Source organism: Tauraco erythrolophus, chromosome 3 (genome assembly GCF_009769465.1).
Source record: "Tauraco erythrolophus isolate bTauEry1 chromosome 3, bTauEry1.pri, whole genome shotgun sequence".
NCBI classification, from domain to species: domain Eukaryota; kingdom Metazoa; phylum Chordata; class Aves; order Musophagiformes; family Musophagidae; genus Tauraco; species Tauraco erythrolophus.
Window position 1 is genome coordinate 47,505,870 of NC_141467.1, and position 25,028 is coordinate 47,530,897.

Consider the following 25,028-nt stretch of genomic DNA (forward strand, 5'->3'; position numbering starts at 1 on the left):
TTGTGACTATCACATTTTAAGATGTTTTAATGCTACTGCAGATGATTACTGTGAAATTGCCGTCCTTAAAACAGAGCCCTACTGATAATAAGTGAATCCCCTTCTCCAGCGCCCTCTCCTCTTGCTTCCCCCTCAGCTGTAGAAAGAGGTACTTTGTTCCCTGTGCTCCCTGTCAAAGTGGTTTTTGTAGTTCACTGGCCTGTGTAAGAGAAGCTCAGGACCTGCAATCTAGGATGTTGTGTTGACTGCTGAAAGAGAAAGTCGATTCTAGCAATCCCTAAGGCTGCTCCCTGCCCCACGGAAGTCTGTGGCATTTGATACTGTTTTCTCTTCTGTACGGTGTACTGGGCCACACCCACTACGTTCAGTGCACAGAGAGCCACAAGCTCTGGTGGTTTGAAAAGCTCTAGCTATGTAGAAAGCAACAGTTCTAAAATACGCTCCATAAAACCACAGCAAGTGATTTGTTGAATCATATTGCCTAAATAGTACTTTTGGATGAAATTTTGATAAATGTCTTTGAAAGTCAAAGAGGTGACATCGATCCGGTGCAAACGTTCTCAACCTTCTTTAATTAGAGCAGCGTTTCTAGATGAAGTTTAATTAACTTTTCACCTAAGCTGTTGGATTACCATGTAGCCCAAAAATATTTGGAGAGTGAAGGAATATGACATGTACTTGGATGCTGCTGTCTGTACACAATCATAATTTAATACTTCAAATGTGGTTGGTTGGTTTAAAAAAAACAACCTGCCCTCAATTCCTTGATGGTCAGGCTTGATATGTTTCTTTGTCATACGATCTGTTGTAGTCACTTCTTTCTAATGTTAACGTGTAAAATGACAGTGTAAATGTATCTTCTGTCCTTCTAATTTTTGGGGGTGATGAGGGGGGTGGTTGTTCAGAGGGACCTGTCCTGCATTTTATTTCTTTACAGAGTATGATGCTGACAGAAAGTTTTAAGAACCTGTCACATTGCTGGTATATGTCGGTTTTGCATGTTTCCATTTTACTCCTTAAAAGGATGCCCTTAATCTGTCAGTTCCTTGTTCGTTACTGGCACTGAATCAAGTCCTCATTTTACAAGTGAAAGGATATTATAGAGGTGACCTAGAATTTGGGAATCAAGCTGTGATTTGTTGAGCAAGTAGACTGTTGCCCTTAGCAGTGAAGAGAGCTCCGATTTTCACAGAATATTTTTTTTTTTATGTTGTTTGTCTCAGCATAGCAATGTGTCAACAGGTTACTGGACACTTTATTTTTTTAAAGTTACAGCATTTTATATTTGAAAGCAGCCTTACCAGTTCTGCGCACATATCACAAAGCTAAATCACACTTTGCTTGTCCTTCTGTAGCTGTATTGACTCTTAAAGGAGCTAATGCTACGTGTTAAAGGAAGATTTTTCCATTCAAATGAAAAGAAATGTTGTAATGGAGTGAACAGATAAGATTCTGGGACATAGATGAAGCTTGGCTTTTGAGCTGTTTTATTTTTCCTCAGGACCAGTTGTTTTTATGTTCTTTAGGTTGGATGCTCTCTATAAGGTTTTATTAAATGCATGTCAGCCTCAAGAAATCTCCCAAGTTGTATTCTCAGTGGATGGGTGTGGGATTCCTCTCTTTTTTTTTTTTTTTTTTTTTTTCGATTGGAGGTAGAGGGAGAAGGGCAGGAAAAGAAAGAGAAAGGAAACTGGACTAAAATCAGCCCATCTTTTTCTGGCACAAGTACCTCTCTTTAAGAAGAGGGTAGATGACAGGAGGAAACTGGACCCTAAGACTGGCTGCCTCTTTCAGCATTTGGGCCAGCTGCCCTGTCAGGAAACACCAGCACCACTTGTCCTGGTGCTGTGGGCTTTATGTGCAAGCCATGGCACAGAGCGGGAGTCTGTGGAGCACAACCACAGAGGTCTTGTTATGCTGCAGCTAAAGGAAACCTCACGTAAGAAACTTGTAAGGCCATGACAAAGATTTTGTATTTCAGAGGTGCTGGTTTGGTACACAAGAAGCTTTCAGGCTAAACCCTGCTGAATTTTTATGTCCTGGCTCTCTGCAGTGCTCCGTTCCGTGTGTGCATGTTATGTGGAAAATGTACAGATGGAACTTCATCTGCAGGAATAGAGATACTGCATTGACTTAGATACCGACTGATGCTGTGGTGGTTCTGTACTGAAGCTCTTCCTTTCTGGAATGCATATTTGACTTTAAAAGTGGCTGGGTAAAAACGTTCCCATCTGTGACACTCTTCAGTATATTTAGTTGTTCAACTTAGTTCAATCAATAAAGTTGTGTGTGTCTTTTTTTAAAACTTAGCCTTTTAGAGCTGGAGTAGCCCAGATTGTGAAATGAAGTCTTTTCATTTTTATTGTAGCAGAATGGATGACTAGCCTTGGGTCCCATGCACCTGGGCGACTCGTGGAAAGCCCTGTGACTAGGTTGTGCTGGCTGCCTCATAATTTCTTGATTTGAAAGATATCAAAACCAATGACTTTCTGGCAATGCTGAAAATGATCTCTTATTCGGGGGGGAGGGGGAGGGAAGGCTAAAGAGGAGTGAAGAATTGACTGGCAAACTAAAATCCTGCAGAGATGGTTTTCAGAGCCTCTGAAGGTTTTATAGTTGGAGTTGTATGCTGCAGGACACACTTATTAATGGAGTCACTCTGTTCTTTCCTTGGCTCTTTGGCACCTTCTTGCTGCTGCTTGATAAGCCTGACAGGTGACTTGGACTGCTGTGCCAGCGATATGCAATTGCCTCACAGCTCTGCCTGTTCTTTATCACCTGTAATTATACCTCAGCAACTAAAATTACAACCCAGTGCTTAGATGAAAGCAGTTTGTGGAAGAGGAAAAAACGACTGTCTGAAGTCAAACCAAGGAAGACAGATGGTATCCTGGAGGCTTTTTCGAAGAAGTTTATAGTTTGCTGGAAAATTCTCATTGTCAAACTGATCTGAACAGCTGGTAGAGTAGGCATATTCTCAGTGCTGGTGTTGACCCTGAGAGCTCACCCTGCAGCATCTGTGAATAGATACCTTGGCTCATATCTAGCAAAAATGCCTTTCTCCTGTTTTACCTGACAGCAGCCTGATCTACTTTCCAAATATTCATCACATACTTCTTGAAATTCACAGTTGATTATGCGAAGTCCATTGGATTTGGGGAACTCCACTGATACAGAAAGTGACAGTGCATCCCCTCAGCAGCACAGTTTATCATAGCGTGCTCGGTAGAGTTCTGAAACAGTCTCAGTCCTTATCTTCAAGGCCCAGATATGTAGCCAGGATGCTTGAATGATTGCTAAAAATTATTTTAATAGAACTTCTGAGCGGCGTGATGGCTGGCGTCAGTAGCTATGGTCCACTAGGACTCTCTATTACAAGGTGAAGCTCTTCCATAGAGAAGATTATAGAATAATCACCTCTAGGAAAGGAGCAACAGCATAAGTCTCCTCAGTTTCTACCTTTAAGTGTGAGGGTGGCTTTGTTTTCAATTTTTTCTAGCACAAATCCAACAAAATCTGCTACAGATGTTTTCTCATTTTACCTTCAGGGGAGAAGCAGTGTGACCCATACGTTAGTTGCATTTTTCTTAATGCAGTCTCAAAGGTACTCCTCTCCTGTGATTTTCGTTCTGATCCATTTTGGCTCTTATGGAATAAGAGGAGCCTGTGTTTGAAATTTAAAGCTGAAAGATTTGTCTCAGAGGCCTTTCGATTGTGGCCTATGGCAAAATTGTATTTGAAATTAAAACATGTATTCCTTTAATCTAAAAAAAAAGACTCTGAAGTGAGGACAGCACTTCTTGATGTTGACGTTTGTTTTATATTTAATCCTTGAGTGTATTTTGTGTGGCCTTTTTCTTTTTTTCCATAGAATATGGATTCTACACTTCACTATATTCATAATGATTCAGATTTGAGCACCAACAGTAGTTTCAGTCCTGAAGAAGAAAGAAAATCCAAAGTACAGGTAAATGACAGTGGCTTCTCTTTTTCCTACATGTATCCGATCAGTGGAATTTTTTAATGTATATAGGGATTTCTTTTATGTGTTTCATTCAGTCATTTCTGATGTAATGTAATTTCTATAAAATATGGCATAGAATACTTTTAAATATTCTGTGTTTCCAGAGATAATGGCTTAATTCAGCAGTTGCTTCTGTTTTAATTATGCATAAGAGATGACAGTATTTTTTGACATGACAGCACTTATCGTAGACTTCCAAGCTCTGATTTCATTTGATTTAATTTTCTGTGGAAACTATCCAGTAATGGAAATTAGGTTATTGAGGAAAGAAGATTTTTTTTGTTAAATGTTTTGAGTTGGACCTCCCCCACCCCGTGACAGCTTCTTGAAGAAAAAGTGTGAAAGTGTTTCATTTAGCTCCAACTGTGTCTTCGTTATTTTTTCCCAAAAGAAATAGGATGTTTGTTTTTACATAGTTCAGTATTATGTGTGCCACCCTGCACCAGCGTGATTCCTTGAGTGGGAACCTCAGTCCCTCTTCTTGCTTATGTGGGCTGAGCTGTTTGCCAGCTGTGTGTTAGGGAAATGCTGTTGTGCACCCCCTTGGGTAGAGTCAGTGCCTGAGATAAACTGAAAACAGCTGAAGCCAAGCCAGTGTTGGAAGTCAACACAAAGAGGTTTTCACAAAATTTTAGTTCAGATGCTTTAATTTCTCAGTGGAGAGAAGGACTGGTCTTCACCAGAGATCTCTGTCTGAAGAAGGCTTTTCCTTGCGCTCTTCGGGGACTTAGGAAGCAATATTGAACACACCATACTCTCACCCCTCTCCTTCCCCTCGCCTCAAGTCATTTTAATTTAGTTTTTGTCCCCTTACGTCCCCAAGACTTTGAGACAAATAGGAAAATTATTTTTGAGCAAGTCTTGTCATTTACTATTCTGCTTTTTTTTTTTTGCGGATGAGTTAATATGACTATTTGCACAACCTGCAAGCCTGAATGTTTGTAGGAAAAGTAGAATGTAGCCTCTTAATTTCCTGGTCTGCCTAAGTAGACAGTGATCCACCCACTCATCTGTTACATCCGTCTGTATGTTTTCAAATAGCACCCAGTCATGTCATCATTTCTTTGGAACTTTTTGGTGGAACTTAGGAAATACAAAATCTTCGCATTCTTATTAAGAGATTGTAATTAAGTAATACTGTATAGTTGTAGGGGGGCAAAAATGGTCTTCTGACAGTGTGCCCTCGAGTTTTTAGTAAGCCTTATGAGGATTTACTGAAAATAGTGTAAATACTTTACCCTTTTCTTGCTGTAGGATGTTGTACCTCAAGCCTTGCTGGATCAGTATTTATCAATGACTGATCCATCTCGCGCACAAACGGTTGATACCGAGATTGCCAAACACTGTGCCTACAGCCTGCCAGGTGTGGCGCTTACGTTAGGCAGACAGAATTGGCACTGTTTGAAAGATACCTACGAGACGCTGGCATCTGACATGCAGGTAAGCTCAAAAAGCTCTGACAGGGAATGGTCTGAACTTTTATGAGGTGACAACAGATGCTCTGAACTTTTACGATGGTTTCTCTGTTGCTGATACCAGTTATTCATGTAGTGAATGAAAGTGTAACTGTGGTCTAACAGGACACTGGATGTGTGTGGTGCTCAGGTAGTAAGGAAATGGGGCAGTTTGAGTGGGAGGTGGATCTCCAGTGGGAATGTGAGGAGAGGTCTCTGATTTCCTCTGCTTGTTTAAGATCTTATGGCGGTGCTTGGGATTCTCATAGGTATGAGAATTTGGGCTGTGCTGCTGTGCGTGAGCAGACATGTGCCCCTGCAGGCATGTCTGGAGCTCAGTGAGTCAGCCTCACGCCAGGCCTTTTGGTGGCCTTTTGGTGCTGTATCCCGTCAGTCATAAGGGAAAACATCACGATCACTATGCAGCATTGCTGTTTTAAAAACAAATACTGGAAACAGCAGCATTTTCCTTGTTGTCAGGTGGTAAAGAAGTGGCTTTGTGCATTTTACTGTTGGCTTTCAGTTGTTTCCCAGTCCTCTCGTTTCCTTTTTTGGAGATGCTCTTTTTATTTTTTTAAGCATTCTCAGACTGCTTCACCTCTCTTGAACTTGCTGCTTGCTATGTCAGAGCAGCAGTTCTCGGTGATATGTAGCGAGTAATTTTGTATGTGACTGTTGCTCATATTTTCCGAGCTCTTTTGCAGTCATTAAAAACAACTAACTAATAAATTTAAAACATAAGTAAAACCAAATTACCCTGCATTCAAAACTGTCCAGAGTTTATCGCCAGTCTAATCTGAATTCAGGCTGAATCACCAAACCAGGGCAAAAGAACAGTACCTGTGCTAATTGGAAGGTGCTGGCTAAAGAATAGATGCTATTTTATTTTTAAAAAGACTTATTTGAAATAATTACTCCATTAAAACTGCCCCCTCGATTTAGGGTGAGTAAAAGCTCTACTAGTCCTTGGACTGCTGGGCATTCATTGTGAGTAAAACTTTACCTATTATGGAAACTAAAATATGCCAGCTGAAATATCATGGCGTATATATCTTACTCTGTTTTATAAATTAAGCAAGTGAGAGAGAAGTAGTATGGAACTAATTTACCCAAAAGAATTTAAACAAGAGAGTAATGTGTGGAAGAGTACTGATGTCAGGAATGCTATTTTCCTTCCCGACACCTGGAAAATTAAAATATTGTCATTATTTCTGTTTGCCTAGTTCCTTGATACTCAGGTGGAAGAAATGATACCTCATCATTTGTCCTCTTTTTTTTTTTTTTTTTTTTTAAATTTTCAATTTTGTTTTCAATTGTTATGTGAGACTGAGTGTATTTGTAAGTACTGTAGCTCACTGGGAATCCAGCTTGGTTACTGATACTCACGTTAAAATAGAGCACTTCAAATGATACATCAATAAAATTCATTTATTTATTTTACAGTGGAAGGTTCGGCGAACGCTAGCGTTTTCTATACATGAACTTGCCGTCATTCTTGGAGATCAGCTTACAGCTGGAGACTTAGTTCCTGTCTTCAATGGCTTCTTAAAAGATCTAGATGAAGTCAGGATAGGCGTGCTTAAACACTTACATGACTTCCTGAAGGTATGTTCAACCCTGGCCGAGTGCAATTACGTATTTTGCTTCATTTCTTTGTATACACTTGCTTTTTAACATGACGCTGGTATAACACTCTGTGGGAGTCCATACAGATATCTGTTGAAAAATACACTGGAGTGTATTTTGCAGAAGATCTATGTTGTTAATGCTTTGTTTTTTCTGAAGAGCCTGGTTTGTGCATGTTTGTTCAATATAGGTGCCAGTGGATGGTATTAAGTTTCCTGATAGCTCTAACCTCTCTCTGCAGCTTACTTCTCAAATCTCTTTAGGGGTTTTTCTGTAACTGCCTTGTTTTTGGAGCTGAAAGACACAAATCATAAAACCTTTAAAATCAATGCTATCTTTACCACTTACCCCTCTTGTTTCCTAGAGTAAAAGTAGAGAGTGAATCAGATTTTGATTTCAGTAGTGCCCCATGTGATTTTAGACTTAAGCATAATAGGCTTTAGCCCAAGAAAGCATCACTATTGCTAAAGATTTATTTATTTATTCATTTATTAATAAAAGCAAGTGTTTCATTAGTTGAATTTTAAAGCTCTTGTAGGCTACAATCAGCAGATAGAACGTTTCTCTATGTAAGTTTATATTTACTGTTACAGCTTCTTCATCTTGACAAAAGACGAGAGTATCTTTATCAGCTTCAGGAATTCCTAGTGACTGATAACAGCAGGAACTGGCGCTTCCGTGCTGAGCTGGCTGAGTATGTAGTTTTCTGGATGCTTATTTTTATTGCTATGGATATTTAAAAATGTTAAAATCATAGAAGAGATGTTTTACAGTGAAATTCTTTATTTCATTTTTAATTAGTGGACAGTCTTTATCCTCTTCCACTTGGCCTCCATGCTTAAAAATTCCTAGTATTTGCATATCACTTACCATAGTTGGCACTTGAATGTCTTTTTTTATCACCATATGTTGAAAACATTACTTTACTATAAAAAAGAAGCTGCCAAAAGAGAAGACGACATCTGATTGCCCTTAAAGTCAATAGAAGTGTTCTAGCAATTTGACTTCAAGTTGCTGTATTTGATAAGTAGGCTGAATTAATGACCATGAAACAGAGGAGATCAAGATCTTACAAGGAGTAAAGAAAGTGAGTAGCAGAGTAGTGACCTTAGACTTCGTCTGAGCAGACTCTGGCTTTTTCATGGAACCTGGTAGGTGAGTTCCTATGGGAGGCAGCTCTGAAGGGTCACGTTGCGCAGGAAAGCTAGCAGAGGAAGTGGCTTATGAAATTCAACAAGGGACATATGTCAAGTCCTGCATGTAGACAGAGCTTCTGACAGTGAGACAGATCGAGGACTGGCTGCCCTGGCAGCTCTGCTGTAAAGGCCCGGAGTATCACAGAGGATAGTGAGCTGAACATGAGCCAGCAGCGTGTCCTGGCAGCACAGTCCTGGGCTGTATCAACAGGGCACAGTCAGTATAGAGCAGATTAGCCTCCTCTAGTCAGCACTCAATAGATCTCATCTGGAGTAATGCATCTGTACCAATGCAAGAAAGATGCTGATACGGTGGAACTCAAGTTCAGCAGAGGGCCACCAAGGTGATCAAGGCTGCAGCACTTACACTGTGAGGACACACTGTGGGACCAGGGCTTCTCTATCAGGAATGATGAAATGAGCATATAGTAATGACTAATTACACTGTATCTTTTGAATTAAATTTTGAGAGACCTAGTTTAACAACTGATCATGATGTCATGATGTTTTTGTTTTGATTTAGTAACTACAAATTACTGCTGGTGTGGAGACGTTCCATTGACTGCTTGTGACATGTCATGCCACTTCTTTTGATGTACATTCTACCATTCATGACATACACTAGTGTCTGCAGCCAGCTAAAGTCTTAACTCATTACAAACTGAAGACTTGTAATTTCTCTAGTTGTCCAGTGTACTCTGAAGTAGAGGAAGTTAATTGATTTGATAAATTAGTGTACTTAAATGACAAAGGATACTTATCAAACTAAGTTAGAGTAGTTGCTTTGTAGCTGTACATGTGTGAGATGTCTTTACGAGGTACTCAAACATACGTGCACGCTGTGGTGTCATTCACAGCTGGATCGCTGTGCTGCATGAACATTGTAGCTGTTGTCAGGATCCCTGCCTTGTAAATGCAGCCTTGGTTCCCTTGCATCTCCTCTACTTTTTCATTCTTTGAGCTCATGCAGAATTTTGCCATTATTGTGAATAAGTGGCAATTTAAAACTTGCAAGTGACCTATAGCAAAACTAATGGCATTGAAAAATAGAAGATTTTACTTTTCAGTAACTTTGTTATGGCGACATTGCATGTTTGGCAAGCATAGTCATGTAAATGATCATATTCACAGTTAAAGCTACCTTTCTTCTTATTATAAACTTACTCTGTTTGGTTGTTCTTCCATCTTGTAGGCAACTGATCTTGCTTCTAGACCTGTACAGTGCCAGAGACATTTATGACTACTTGCGACCTATCGCTTTCAGCCTCTGTGCAGACAAAGTGTCTTCTGTCCGTTGGATTTCTTACAAGCTGGTAAAGCAATCTAAGTAAAGTCAACATTTCAAACTTCTGAGGGTTGGTGGTCAGAAGTAACTTCTCTATTTTATTTTTTTCTTCTCATTTCTTCAAGGTTAGTGAAATGGTAAAAAAGCTGTACCTGGCTTCAACATCAACCTTTGTGGTAGACCTCATGAATGAACTTGTTGAAAAGTTCTGTAGATGCCGCAAATGGTCTGGGCGGCAAACTTTTGTTTTTATTTGCCAGGTAAAATGTCTTTTTGTTCATCTCTTTTGGTTTTGGGTGGGTGGTGGTAGTGATAAGAATTAAGGGGAGATAGCCACTGGAACCCTTCAGCTGTCTGTTATCGTTATTTTCATGAATATTTGAGAAGTTCGTTTCCAAGGGAATAGATTTCATGACTGTTTTCTTCAGTGTTGCTCCATAGATGAGCTTGCATGTAACTTCAGCTTAGTATGTTAACATTAGGCTGTCAGATGTGATGAGTATAAAACAGAAGCACAGCAAAATAATCCCCAAGTGTTGGGAAGTTGCTTTGTTACTCAGCATGAAGTGAGATTTTTATAATATCCTGTAGCAGTCTGCCACTTTTTTGGGTTACCCTTTAGATATCAAGTGCTGCTTATACCTCCTTAGCCAGCTAGTTAGTGCAGCTTGGTCAAAACCAACGTATTCTCAGCAAAATAAGCAGGAGAGTTGAAACTAGCGGTCTTCAAAGGAAATGGTCAAATTTAGAGGCTGTAGCAGAGGTGCAGACTGGGAGCCAGCATGACTGCTGCCCTAGTGGGACAGTTCTTTGAAGCGTTTGGAGAAACGTGAGCTTTGAGCTTATTTAGAGAAACACGTTTGAATACAACGGATTTTTATTGAGATGAACCATTCTTGTCTTAATGCAGTACTTCGTTAAAACAAGACTAAATCAGTTATAAAAAGGATTGCGAAGGTCTTTTACTTTTCTTCCCTGTTTTCAAATGATACAGTGGTTAAAAAAAAAAAAAACAAAACAGTAAAAATAAGGAAGTTGCCAGACTTCATACAAAATAAAGTGAACTTCTAACTGAGCCTGAATTTCCTCAACTCCAGCTTGCTTCATTGTGTATGACTTTGTGCTGGGAAGCACTGTACCGTATTTTAAAACTTTGTGGATACTACCTACTGTATTCGTGCTATGAAGGTAGTAAGATCTGTCAGCTCTGATTATGTGTTGGGATTTTATCTTCACTGTGCTGAAATCTAATGAAATTGCTTCTGTCTTTTTGCCAGACTATCAGTGAAGATGACTGCCTGCCCATGGACCAGTTTGCTGTGCATCTGTTGCCACACTTATTACACTTGGCATCTGACAGAGTTCCAAATGTTCGAGTCCTGCTTGCAAAAACGTTAAAGCAAACCCTTTTAGAGAAAGGTTAGTGGTCAGAAAGCATCGCAGTGGGCCGACTGCTTATCTCTTTGTCTCTCCGCTTTCCTGTAGTCAGCTGGGAAAGAAGAAACATCAAATGTGGGTCGCTCTTGCTTTTACTGTCTCTTTGGTGTGGAACATTACCTTGGCTGAGATAAAACCACGAACCTTGTTGTGGTGTCAGAGCCACTGTTGTGTAATGCTGGGGAAATATGAATTCTGGCTCATATGCTAGCCTGTTCTTTGGTACCATTTTCTCTGAATGAGCTAGTTTGTAGAAGTGTCATCAGGGCACACAAAGCGCAAATGAACAACTATCAACTGTGAAATTGTTGAGCAGTGCCTTTTATTCAGTTTAAAAAAAATTCTGTTGGTGTTCTGTGTAATAAGGATAAAAAAGAAAAATCCTTTCATGCAAATCCACCATCTGTTTTCTCATTGAGGAAGAAGAGATGGCTGCTGTTTGTTTTTTATATTTTATGTTAGCAGAGGGAAGAAAGTTCCTCAGAAGTCTCTTCAGGGAAATTAGTCATGCAACTTTCAAATTGCAGCCTTTGCTTAGGAAGGCATCCCCAATGCGTAGCAGATGCCAGAAGAGTCAGCAGTGCTCAGATTCCAAAGCACTGTAAAGGGAAATAACGTTAGAAATACTGTGCTGTTTTATCAGCCAGCAGAGTGTCCGCACTTGGAGTACTTCATCCAGTTCTGGTCACTTTCTTCCTTGAAACCATACACTGGCTTGAGGACTGCTGTTTCTAGTATAAAAGTGTGAAGAAAAACGTCCAGAGTTTTGAACATCTTGCAAGATAAAGGATGCCAACACAGTGAGAACTAGGCTATTGCCAGCTGCCTTTGCATGCTGGAGACTCTGAGTAAGCGTATGTAGATGGATCAACTGATGTGCAGCAATTTATCCTCTGTTAACTGTGCCAAGGCTGTCAGTGTTCTTCCTGCTATCATGTAGTATTGATATTTTTGTTGTCCTTGTTATTTTCGTGCTCCCCACCTGGATGGTACACTTCCGTTGTGCATTGTCACCATGTAAGCTTATAATACAGGTAGTCCCTGCCTCAAAGATGTGCGTATGATTAGAGATGGTGGACAGATTATGAAAGGCAGATTTAAAAAATAAATTCAGAAGTTTTTAAGCCTCAGATCTGAATTGCCCTTCCTATGAGCTGTTTGCAGTTACGCTGCTTTTATGCAACTTGGGTTGTGTAGTTCATGAAAACTGTCAGATGTTAGAACTTGCATTCTTATTTCATGTTATCTTAGTTTTATTGTTTGATAATTATTTGGCAAGCCTGCCAGTGAAATGGAGTGGCATGGCCATGGGTTTGTGATACCTTCCCTCCATCACAGGTACAAGCACACTCCTCCTGAGTCTCTTGCAGGTTTCTTCTTTCTCTTTGGTCATAGAGTCTGTCACGCTTACTTTTACACCGAAGGACCATAGAAATCCTGTACTCTAACAGCACTGTGAAGAGCAACTGTGCTCTGAAACATGGAATGATTCTTTTTTTTTTTTAAGGTGAATTCATAGGTATATTCAGAAGTGTTGTGTGCCTGCTCACATATTTCAGTTTTACTACACGTGTGCACTGTTTCCTGAGATTTGGAACCTCATGATAGTATGCTGAGGTTAGCATTGAAGTATCTGCCGTCTTTTCTTTCTGTAAGTCTTGTGCATTTTCTCTTTCAGAGTATTTTCTAAATTCTGCCAACTCTCATCAAGAAGCTGTGGAACAAACAATTATGGCGCTTCAAATGGATGATGACAGTGATGTCAAGTATTTCGCAAGCATACACCCTGCCAGTACCAAAATTGCAGATGACGCCATGAGCACTGCTTCATCAACTTATTAAAAAATTCTGAATGTTGCTATAATTAAAAAAAATATTTAAACAAACTATCCTCAAATGCTTCTAAAATGGTTGATCTAGGACAACCTCTTTGGAAGGAGAGATTTCTTGCCAGACTTAACAGGTGGATATTATCTAAACCTGATACCAGGGATTTTAAGTCAAGAAAAAGTAAATGTACCTGTGTCAGCTTGACTTTAGAAAAACACTGCTCAGAGGATTATTTTTGCCACCGAAGCCTTAAATCTTCTGTCTTCCTGAACAAATGAAACTTGAATTGGCAGATCATTTTCATTGTAGAAAGGATGTGATTTCCAGAGACCTGCATTGTTTCTCCTGAGGAGTTAACTTAGCAAGTATTTTCTGTAGCAACTGATAGATGAAATGGCCAGAAAGGCAAATTTATACCGGGATGTAAGACCTCCAGTATTAGCGCTAAAAGTTTTTATCATTCAAGGACTTGATTTGCGTGCAGCTGGGCACACCCTTAAGTGGGAATAGCTTGATGTTTGTAAATGGGGAAAAGTAGAAATTTGGATTTCTCTTAAGGGCTCAGTGCTAACACTAAACTAGAATTTGATTTTAATCCTTAAATGCAGCATATTGCTGTACCCATTAGCAGAAAACTTTGCTGAGTACCTGTGTCCTGATTATTTTCATGCTGGTCATGACCTAAAGGAAACTTATTAGCACATGTACTTTAAGTCAGGTATTTTTAACTTGATCATGATCAGCTCTGAGGTGCAACTTTTTTCTTCATATACTGTACATATCTGTGAGCCTCCTTGGAGTGCTGCAGTCTTTAATCATGTTGTTTAAAGCTGTTGTGATACGAGTTGTTCTCTTCTTGTCCAAATAAAATTTATTAATAAGATTGGAAGCAATCTTGTGACATTTTTAAGACATTAAAAGAATAAGTTTGAAATTTAAGTGGCGCTTTTTTTTTTCTAGTTCTTTATGCTTTGACAGCTATTGCAGGGGAAGGAGTTTGCTTAATGATTGTGAAGAATTTTGCGTTTTGAGATGAGGTATACTACAGCACAGGTGTACTTTGGCCGTGTAATTGAGGTTTTGCTGGATTCTTTTTCAAGCATCTGTATTGTGCTTGGGAACCTGTCACTCCAGCGTGAAGTGGCATCTTTGCTGAAGTGAGTCTGAATATCCACCTCAGTCCGGATTTACAGGAAACCGTGAGCTCAAACTGCCCTTAATATGCCTTCAGTCCATTGGCTGCTTTCTTTTCCTCTCATTTAAAATGACTGATACAGCATCTCCTTCTCTGTCTTCCAGGGGCAACTTGCTTTAACTCACCTTTCCTCCAGCCTGCTGAACCTGAAGTGTGTGAAGCTTGTTTTCCTGAGGAGGCAGAAATGGCTGTGGCAGCTTGTCTTTGATGTATTTTAGCAGAACGTTTTCATTTATCAGTCAGGTGCCTGATATCTGTCAGTTTAGCCTCAGGCAGGTGTCTCTTTTTTTTCCCCTTGTTTTCCTGGGAAGATAGGTTCTTTTGCAGTTTCTTTTCTAGTAAATAAAAAGTTGCTACTTAGTCCCCAAAGGCCTACTTTTCTACTCCTGAGCATGGCCATGGAGGTCGTAAAGATAGTCGTCTCTGTCTGCCTTGCAGCTTGGTGGATTTGGGATTTTTTGGGGGTTGGTTTGTTTTTTGTTGTGGCGTTTTGGGGTTGTTTTTTTTTAGAGTTGGGGCTTGTGGCGGGGAGGGTTTGGTGGTTTTGGAGTTTGGTGGGTTTTTTTAGGTTTTTCCTTTGCTTGTCCCTCTTTCTTTTCAAAATCGGCTTAAAATTTGAAAAGGCAACTATATGCCCAGGTCAGAAGTTCCTGTAGTGTAGGTAGTATTCTCATCAGGTTTTCTGTTCCTCATGTTCTCCGATAATTGTTCAGAAATCACGCACAAATCCCTAGAGGGCTAGGCAGTGTGACAGCAATGTGTCTGAGTGACAGCAGGTTGTCAGAAAGCAGTGAGCGCTTCAGGCAGGAGGATTTCTGAGCTCTCCCTGCTGCCATACGGAGAACATCTAGAAGTAACTAGTCCTGTCTTGGGCCAGACGATTTCCATTTTAGAAATACGCACTGAAGTCCAGTCGATGGCTGTGTTTTGTTCAGGGTACATAAATCCCTTGTTTGTTGTCTCAGTGTAATGACAGTTGAATTGTCATGTGTGTAGTTTCTGAGGTGAATGGGATCAGTGCTTTATTCACAACAGAGTATGCTTCAGGTCATCTTCTAACTGTGAATGGAGTGCAGTAGTATTGGGACTTAAAAGAAATCCTAGTGTTTTTAGTCCAGAATGAACATGCCCCAACCTAATTCTGTTACTGTACTAATGTACTGTTCCACTAGTCCAGTAAAATAAAGCATTATATCTGATCCCTTTAGGTATTTTCTAGTTACTTAAGGGTGAGACACCTTTAAATTGAAAAATGAGACACACAGATCTTCTGGATGCTCTCTGTTCTGTATTTCTTCAGTACTGGTGCAGGCCAGTGAATTTGAAGGAGAGTCTGAGGCTTTTTCTAAGGATGACTGAGTATTTTTAGCTGCAGATTGCCTGCATTCCCCTGACATGTAACAAATAAAGATCACCTTCAGGGAAGAGGAGAAATAGCTGTCTTTCTCCTTTTCCTTCGCCCACCATGTCATGGATCTGTCTGCCTCTTATCTGCTTCATTTGGTGATTCCCAAGAAGTGAAAGGGAAGGAAAGGCTTGCTTTATTCTCAGCGTTGCATTTGATCTACAGCCAGAGGGATGTGGTCTCTGTTGCATAGCTCTAATAGGGAATTTTCTCATGCCGGCAGTGCTAGCCATGTCAGTAATTCAAGCTTCAACTTGTCCCTAAGGATATGGGGTTTGGGGAAATGTGCGTCTCAGTTCTGAGTGGTGAAAAAAGGAGCTGTTTTTCCTGTGGGACAGTGTCTGGGAATGCTCCCGGTGAATTTCCTTGTGTGAGTGTCCCCTGAAGAAAGATTCGAGCTTTGCATCTCAATTTCTGTTTTGGTCAGGATTTCGTGAACAGAAAGTGAGGTGGCTCCTGAATTGCCATCTTTTGGTCCATGGTTTCCCAAAAGCGGTATCATAGCTCTACCCCTGCTGCCTTGGTAGAATACCACATCAGTCCTTCACAAACAATTTTAATTGTTTTCTGTTTAATCTTTTGGCTCACTCATCCTGGAGCTTCTTCGTGGGAAATCCCTTGTTCCCATGTCCTGGTTACAGCATGGTCTGCCTTTTTCCTACTTGCTGCTTTTCACAGCAGGTTCTCTGTCTTTGGTTGGTCCTCCCCAGAGACCTGTCAGGATTTGGTAGGGCCGTTTCCTCACTGTGCTTTCCTGCAGGTTTTATCCCAATAAAACTGGCAAATGTCTAGAACCCTCAAGAGGGCAGTTTGTTTTTAACCAAGACATGACTGACACTTGGAAATCAGTTTTTGCTGTTTTGAATGTCCCAGATAGGTGTTGCACAAATTCCTGGCCCTGTGGACAAGATCCTGTGTTCACTAGAACTGCAGAACAGCAGACTAATTTGAGCCCAGCTGAAATGTTAAATGTTTGCCTGGGCTTGGGAACCCGCTGTGCCGGTGTAGGTCTGGCTGTGATGGTTTTCATGTTCAGTCAATGGATTGTGCCCCCTCAGGGACTTGTTACGTGCCTGTTAGTGCTTGCCCCCTTTTCCCTGTGCTGTCGGCGGTCAGGGTTCAGAACCGGCTGGTTCGAGTTGGTAGTGGATGGGCAGAGAGGAGAGAACAGCAAAGTTTGTCCTGTGCCTCAAGCATGCTCTGGCGCTTTGGTTGGGTTCCTTCCTGCCGGCAAGGTCTCCTTTGGTTCCCTTGTCCTTTGGTGTGGAAACTTGTGTGCAGTGCTCGTGTTTTCTGACCTGATTTCAGCCCAGGGATCTCTCTGTCTTGGCAGGATGGGAAGAGGCATCTGAGACAGGCAGATGGACAAAAGCCGTTTCTCTGTTCCACTTGTTCTCTCATGTCAGTTCTCCCCTCTCTGATGCTGAAGGAAAGACTTGCCTTCCTTCAGACAACACGGAAAGTACATTTAAAGTGATTAATCTTTTCTTTATACGCAGAGTTAGGGGATACTGGTGGACCGCCTTAAAAATGTAAGACTGTGACAGGAAAACTCATTTAAACTTTGCATGATCTTCTCCTCCCCACTTCCCCCCACCCCCAAGAGCTTTCAGACTCTGCCTCTTAGTTTTACTTAACTTTTACTTAGGTCAGGAAAATAAATAGAGGCCAAGGTAATGGGATTGTTTTAGGGCTCAGTTGCAGTTGAGGCTGGACTGCATCTAGCCTATTAAAATACACTGTGACTTAGCAGAAACAAGTTAACAGATGTTTAAACATGTTACAGCCCTCCTTCCAGGCGTGGTCTGCTCCAAGTACTGTGACCCACTTCTGCAGAGGTGCAGTAATGTTTCTGTGTGGGAAATGTTCTAAAAGGATTAACTGCAGGCGCTTTTGAATCATGACTGTGAAGAGTGAAGGTACTGAGCGTGCTTCTCTGAATGTCTTCAAACAGGGCCACTGAGAGGAGAAGAGGTGCACTGGTTGAACATCAAAGAAATTTCAGTTGTTTTTCAGTCAATCTGGGTTTCCTGTGTAAGTAAGAACCCAGAGAAACTTGGTTTGCGGAAGGTGACAGCAAAGGTTCAAATGGAGGCTGGGCCGTTTCTCTTGTGTTGGTCGTTTATTTCACAGTTGTTTCTTCTGGTCTCTTGACTGAGACGTTTTGTTTTGTTTTTCTTTCTTTTCTTTCGGTCACCTTCTGGATTTTTGTGCCTGCCGTTTCCTATAAGCAGCACTGTGAGCAGAGATGCCCTGCCCCTGCCTGCCCCAAGGCCCCACGCCGCGCCGTGATAAACAGGCAGCAGCTCACAGTGCCGCGGTGAGGTTCCGCGTAAGGGAGGGTGCGGCAGCAGGAGCTCCTCGGGACTGCCAGGCAGACCTCTTGCTTGTCGGCAAACGGTGTTCCTTGGTGTTGAGATCTCGGGTGTGACACTCCCATCTGTCAGATCAAAATGCTCAGACTGCTGCCTTCCCCAGTGGTCTGCTGAGCTGTAGCTAAGCCCTCCCTTCCTGCTCGGACAGGGAGCTTTAGGCTGCGGTTCCTCTCCTGGACTGGGGAGTCCAGCAGAGAAGAGGGGTTTGGGAAGGGAAAGGCCTGTGCTGATGAGCCCCAGTTCGCAGTGAGTTGGTCTCTCTCCAGGGGCCTTGGTGCGTTCCTGCTTTGAAGGACAGAGCAGCTCTGTCAGGAGAGGCTGTGGAGGAGCATCTAGGGAGAAGTCAGCTGACAAGTCATCACAACTTGAGGAACAGCATTAGAAGTTTTAGGATGCAGCGACCTTTAGTCTTGGCCTTTTTCCTGATGTCTGCCCTCTGCTCCCCACAGGCCCTTCTTTGGAACAGAGCAGAAGTTGTAGAAGGGCTGTCAGCTACTGTCATGGCTCGTGTCTAGTCAGTGGGGTACGGCCAGGGCAGGCCGTGGGCATGCCAGCAGGCACAAGGGCTGCTCTCACTGCCCCGAGCTGTAACTGCACTGTGGTGAACTCCTTGTGTTTTGCAGTTCAGACGAGGAATTCTCCCAGTGCATGGGAGAGGGGTTGTCTGGTTAAAATCCTATATTTTGCAACATAAGCCTTTGGCAGACCTTCTCGCTCACATTAAGATAGTCAGTGACACAAGAGACTCCAGGCAAAACTTGGTAGCAGTCGGTTATGTCCAAGAAGGTCTGCAGTGAAAGTGCCAGTGCTGAGCTGGAGGCACAGAGTGCCCCAGGGGATCCATTCTGGCAGGCGTTGCCTTTGGCATCCGCAACAGGATAGAGGAGCATCCGGGGGCTTGGCCTGAGGCTGTGCGACTGGGGCTGCGCCTGTCTCCCTGGGACAGGAAGGACTGACAGCTGTTCTCCGATATGGGGTGGTGCCACTGGCTTCTGCTGTTGGAGTGTGTTTTTAAAAACACTGTAGAGAACTTGTGCTGTTGGATATGAGCCTTATTTTGTCTGGATGAGGCATTTGTTCCTCTGCAGCTGAAGCACTATGAGTCAGAGGTGCATGCTGGAAAATGAAAACCTTGTCAGAGGAAGCTTGGTCAAACCTCTTTTTGGCAGATTCAGGTCGATGCTTTATTTTTTTTTTTTTTTAATTGATAGAGAAGTCTTGCATTTCCGGGTATAAAATTCTTGGCTTTGCTACACTTGAAAAATTAGACTTGGTTTATTAATCTGACAAGACACAGAGGTAAAAACGAATCCCCCCAGTGCTAGTACTGGAATTGGTGAATGGAGGTGGAAGCTTCCTGTACAGTGGTCCTTTGTCTTCATCGTAAAGGACAGTGAATTTCTGGATTCCCTTATGGTTCCCTGTAGGACTATGCTACACAGCAGTGCTTTCAACATACCTCCCTGCACTGGAGAGGAAACCTGTCAGAATCGTACCAAAACTGGTGGATTCTGCTTCTGTGAGAATGAAGCTGAGCCAGTGTTGGAAGCCTGGTGTGGACAATGCAGAGCCCAGGAAACCTGGAAGGCTGGGTGGCATCCTGCAAGGTGTTGGACACAAGTTGATGTTTTTAGACTTGTGATCTGAGAGGAGTACTGCTCATTGTTTATTCTTCCCCTTTTTGTCTTATCTTTCAATAAATACGATAAAAAAAAAAAAGCCAGCCTGTTCAACCATTCAGGCAGTAACAGTTCACTGCAGGCTGCTGTTTTTCAGAGTAGAAAGACTTTATTGGGAGGAAAAAAACCTGCTCGGTATGAAAGATGTCTGAACGTGGTTCGTTGCACAGTTGCAGTGTTTCAACGAGCACAAAAGCTGACGCGTTTCCAGTTAGATGCAAGTGACCTATTGCTGGCAAAAGACAGGTTTGTGTCCTGGTTCCTGTTGGCATGGCAGTCGCGGTGACTCATTTCCACAGTGCTGCTTGCTCCTTTGGGTTTGACTGACTGACTGGACAAAATCTGTTCCAGGCTTGCGTTGAAAAGGACTATAAAAACAAGTGAGGTGTGAAGTAATGCTCTGTGGTGGAAACGCTTAGATTTTCCAGAGGAAAGCAGATGGGCCACATCAAACTGTTGTGGACATGACAAAACTTTTACAACACGAATTAACGTTGTGGGCCTGTTGGTTCTTGGTTTCAGTAAAGGTAAGTCAGTCTGGAGTTTTGTACAAAGGCTCTGACAGAGGTTCTGTTGCTGCACTCAGCCTGTACGAGCTGTACGTTGTCAGAAAAAGTCTTGTTTTAAGTCAATTTAAATGACACTTAGATATAGATGAAGTGTTTATCCGAGACCTGTATGGACTTCCTGCAGGGGGCCGGCAGTGTTGGTGCTGTGGGAGGCAATCGGGAGGCAATCGCCGGAGCGCTGCAGCTCACAGGTTTCTCGTGAGGCACTTGGGATTGACAAAGCAGCTCAGGAAGCGATCTGAACCACACGCTCAGATTATTGTATCGTAGTTACTCTCCATTTGAAATTAGGTTTGGCTTTCTTGGCTCGTTATTCCCAACTGCTGCATGCGGCCTGTCAGATCGCTGCTGCCAGCGTGACTTTCACCGCCAGCACCACGAGCGCTGGTGCTGGGGTGGTGCTGCTGCTGCTGCTGGGCTCGGGGGCAGCCAGACCCCTGCCCAGAGGTCAGCCTGACCCTGCGGAGGGCTTGGCCCCACCTGCTTTGGGCAGGGCCGGGTGGAGGAGCGGGGCTGAGGCACAGCCTCCCCTGGTGCTCTTGCAAGGGGGTGGTTTGACCCCCAGCTCAGAAGCCATCACTGCCTGAGCCACCTGCCCCAGGACTTCCTGGGGGGGGGGGGGGGGGATCAGGCTTCAGTGCCATTGGTGTGCGTTTGATTTGGCCAGCTTGACTCTCATCAGTAACTGTGCTTATCACTGGACATTATCATTTGAAAGAATATGAAAGGAAATTTCAAGAAACCTCTTTCAGGTGTTTTGAATCTAATTTCCAGTTACAGCTGCTGTGTTACCACAGGAGCAGCAATTCCACCTCCATTTAAGACTTCAATGGTGACACACTTCAAGTGCGTTGTAAGGAGGAAGAACTTGTAAGGAGGAAGAAAGGTGTCGGTGTGTTGGAAGTCATGGGGTGAAAGAGGATGGATTTTGCCTTTGCAGCTGAAATGTCTCATAGTAATAGAGAAGCAAAGTCTTACAATCTTTAATTTGACCAAATTAAACTTGATCTTCAGCTAAGTTACGGAAGCTTTCTACGGCATTGTTGCAGGCAGTGTCCTTTTAGAGTAGAGCTATTTAGAGTGCTGTTTTTCATATAAATTTCTAAACTGCAAGTAGCTACACATGAAGAGTAAGTATTGTTTGCATTAGAAAAAGACATTGTACATTATGAAGTAGATAAATTAGAAACTGCTTTCAAATGGCTGTTGAATTTATTTGCTTGATAAATACAATCCTAACAAAATAAAAGTTAACCAATATTAAGAGATTTGTCTGAAGAACATTAGAAAAATCCACGACAATTCAATAGGAATTAGTGTGAATTAAACAAACAAAAAAAAAGGTTTAAATATTGCCAGCAAATATAAAATGTATGTAACGAAGGCAAGGGAGGATGCTTTAGTTTACATTTGTCATCTGACCACATTTTCTGTGTTTATAAACTTTTTTTCCAAATTTTAAAAAAATACTATGCTGTTTTCTATAACATATCAAAGCATTATTTGTACAAAATCAAATCATGGCCAATGATTCACAACAGTGCAATAGATAAAGAATACAACCACATCCAACAGGTGCTGAAAATAAATATCCAGATTAAAAAATAAGATAGGCTATATGCACTCCGTGGAGTTCGCTGTCTATATGAGAGTTGACGGATGATTTTCATGAGCATGTCTGAAACATTAAATGGCCCTTAAATGCCAGCATGGCTGGAGGCTCTGGACAGGCAGAGGCAGTAAAACAGCCAAACCAAAAGCAAGTCCCAGGTGGTGGTTGTTTTTTTGAAGAACAAAAAGAGGCTATTGCTGAACCCCTAGTGCCTCCAGCTGGCATCGTTCTTCAGGCTGATTTGGAAAGCACGTGCGACTTGCATCTCTGCAGAGGGAAACGCTGTATTGCTTGGTCAGGCAGATCTCTGTCAACTGCCATAAGCCATCCCCATCACTGCCTAAAGCATCTGTCAGTGGCTTTCTCCAAGGGACTGCAACACTTAAAATGGATGAAGAAAAAGCTCTTGGCTAGATGGCAACGGTGTGAACACAGCCTATCTCAAACAGGTACGATGACTGTGGCTTATAATGAGCAAATGGGTTACTGATGTTGCTAAAAGACACGAACAGCTCTTGATATTTCCATCATACAGGGACATAAATAGCATCTCTCCAGCTTCTACATTTATTCAGTACATCTCGGAACAAAAATGAAGCTTAAGGGCATGTTAGGTAAACACAATACCCCGCAGTCTCCCAACTTTTCAGCCAACCCAGAATAAATTTAAAGCTCCCTTGTATATAATCTGCATCAGAAAGGTATCAAAGGCACAAGCAAGAAGTGACTAGGTTAATAAGCCAAAAGAATGGTGAATGAGCATGAAGAGATTCACAAGGCAAATAATTAGTAAGTGTGGGTGAGTTTTTGTTTATTCACTGAAAATGAGATCTTCCAATTCTGCTCCAATGAATGTAAATAATGATTTTGGTTAAAAATAAAACGGTTACTGAATTATTTTAAATCACCTGAAGGAAACCAGTCTTGAAATAATCTGATACTAACTGGAAAACTCTTCTGGCCTCTCCAAACTCACCTGAGTCTGATGAGTAGAAGCCACAAGGATTAGAGACAAAAGTCTCCAGGGCTTAAAAGAAAAGTTTCTTTACAGAATGTACACAGCCAGCAATAATTTGTGCAGTTTGACTCAAATTACAGTAATTTGCACAGTTCAGTTGATTTTATGCGTATTCAAGGAGCTGGATCAAATTGGAGTTTCTTTCCTGTCTTTACTTGGCGATGGCTTGACTTGCTGCTCCTTGCTTGCTTTTGGCTGCTCTTTGGCTGCTTTTGTCTCCAGGACACTGTCTCTTTGCTGCTGAGAAACACCCCCACGTTTTTCTGGCTCCTCTTCTTCCTGCACCTGCTGCTCCGATTTAGCCCGCTGCAGCAGTCGAAGCTGCACGCGCAGTTCTATGATGGCCTCTCGCTCCTCGTGAATCGCTTGGTTCAGGTGATTGTTCTTTATCTTTTAAGCAAGGAAAACAAACGTCAGGCTCCTTCTGGCAAAGAATCGCTGTAGCTAGGGGGGCTGTTTAGCATGGCACAATGAAGCCTTGCTCTTAACCCAGACAGCAACGTGGACTCGCACACAACAGTGATTTAAAAACAGGGTGTGGGTGTCATGCCCGGGCAAAACAGATGCAAAACTATCGTGCGCAAACATCTCTGCACAGACTAAGTCGAGTAACCACTAAGGAAGAAAGTACTAAGACTCAGATCCTACCTCCAGTTCCTCGTTCTGCCTCTGCAAATCTTCCAGGATGACCTGCAGTTCCTCCTCATCTTCACTCTCGCTTTCACTCTCGGAAGAATATTCCTCGGTTTCGCTTCGGCCATGCTGCTGGCGACTGAAAGACCAATGTGACAAACTCCAGTTTAAACACCTCCTTGAGTCTGCCAGAACTACAGCAGCGTAAAAGAGCTAATTTACATCCACTGAATAATCTGCAATGGTTTTAAAAACAAAATCAGAATTTTCTTTCCAGGCTCAATTTGATAAACCAGTGATTCCCTGGGGGGATATTTTTAGTGCACAGGGTCTAGTTTCCTTTAGATCATAATTCCATTGTTATGCTAACAAAAACGACCCTGAAAGGTCCATGGTTGCTGAGATTTCAATAAAAAGAAGTGGTTTTCAAAGGTGATGTTCATAGCGTGAGCTTTTAAGTGTAGTTTAGAGTATAATTAAGAAGAGCATATATGTACTTTTAATCAGAGTGCTTGCCTGGCGGGGGCTCTGATGTAAGCAGTCTCCCTTTTACCTTTGTATTTCGGCTATTTCCGCTCGAAGGCGATCTATTTCTTCCTTCTCCGAGGCAATCTGTCTCCGCAGAAACTGCTCCATGGCCAGCAGTTCTTCTTGTTCTGTTAAAATCTCATTCTCCTGCAATGATCAATTAGTTCATTAAAGCCTTGACTTTGTTTTCTACAGGAATACACAATAAGTATGAGATGATGGTGTTCTCTGAAAGGCTTTCAGTAGAGGCAGTCAGCACACCTGCTATGAACTCTTGATTCATCAAGGCCTCAAAGCAAATGTAAGTTCAAAACCGACAGTGTCTGTTCTGAATCCTCAAGACAATCGCTGTACTGAATAGTTGTGGAGATGATGCACCAAATTCTGGCACGTTTGGCTGCCTGTTTTCTTAAGTCACAGGGGAAAGCTCTGGCTAACCAGTAAAATAACCAGAAAAACTATAAAGTCTGTCTTTGAAGATGACTGTAAGGAGGAAAGCACAGTGGAGGGAAGATCAAAGCTACTGAGGGAAGCGAAGGAAGACAAAAAAGCCAAAATAGTTGCCTTACTTCCTTTGATCAGCAGGAAAGTAAATGGTATTGAAACTGGTTAGATTTGGAAGTGCTTTCTAAGTACGTGACCAACAAAGGCTACTTTTTTTTTTTTGGTATTGTACAGTGTCTCACTTTGGGTTCATTCCTGCAGTTTGCATTCCTTCCCTACTTTATTTTCCATTAAAACAAAGCTTTGTATTTTAATGGACAGAGAAGACCCCCTTTAAGCCCTCAATTTCCCATTGCATTAGAAGGAACAAAAGAGCGTTTAATTTTTCTGAGAGATATGGAGCAAGAAAATAGCAGCAGACAAGCAGGTAAGTGCCTGCCACCTACCTGTGCAAGCAGAATATTTATAACTTCTTCGTTCTCATTCATTTCTTCTTTGGAGACATCCTCCTTGGAAAGGCTAGCAATTTCTTGTGCAATCTTTGTTTCACACTCCTGCCAGAGAAAAAGACCGGCTTGTAAAAGGACAGCTTCTCTAGTCACTCTATTCACTGTAAGAAAGATATTTTTGAACATATTATTTTTCAAATTCAGAATCAGCATCTCAGTCATCTTGAAGGTTTTCAGCAAGGCCTGTCCCTTTTCTGGGACATATGACA

General features: G+C 42.0%; 2 protein-coding genes across 5 annotated transcripts in view; one reads left to right on the forward strand and one right to left on the reverse strand.

Moving 5' to 3' along the window:
* PPP4R1 (protein phosphatase 4 regulatory subunit 1) overlaps positions 1–13,635 on the forward strand; it is a 68,447-nt gene extending 54,812 nt beyond the window's left edge. The window contains exons 13-20 of the mRNA XM_086608574.1: positions 3,872–3,967; positions 5,279–5,464; positions 6,922–7,083; positions 7,698–7,798; positions 9,493–9,613; positions 9,711–9,845; positions 10,863–11,004; positions 12,701–13,635. Coding sequence (XP_086464700.1) covers positions 3,872–3,967; positions 5,279–5,464; positions 6,922–7,083; positions 7,698–7,798; positions 9,493–9,613; positions 9,711–9,845; positions 10,863–11,004; positions 12,701–12,864 — 1,107 coding nt within the window. The 3' untranslated portion in view covers positions 12,865–13,635. The remainder of the gene's footprint in view (positions 1–3,871; positions 3,968–5,278; positions 5,465–6,921; positions 7,084–7,697; positions 7,799–9,492; positions 9,614–9,710; positions 9,846–10,862; positions 11,005–12,700) is intronic.
* An 8,547-nt stretch (positions 13,636–22,182) lies between these two features.
* RALBP1 (ralA binding protein 1) overlaps positions 22,183–25,028 on the reverse strand; it is a 35,603-nt gene continuing 32,757 nt past the window's right edge. For all 4 annotated transcript variants that reach the window (XM_086608569.1, XM_086608567.1, XM_086608568.1 and 1 more), the window contains 4 exons: positions 24,757–24,864; positions 23,892–24,013; positions 23,354–23,477; positions 22,183–23,095 (listed from right to left, as the gene is read on the reverse strand). In XM_086608569.1, the coding sequence (XP_086464695.1) occupies positions 22,832–23,095; positions 23,354–23,477; positions 23,892–24,013; positions 24,757–24,864 (618 nt within the window). In that variant the 3' untranslated portion in view covers positions 22,183–22,831. The remainder of the gene's footprint in view (positions 23,096–23,353; positions 23,478–23,891; positions 24,014–24,756; positions 24,865–25,028) is intronic.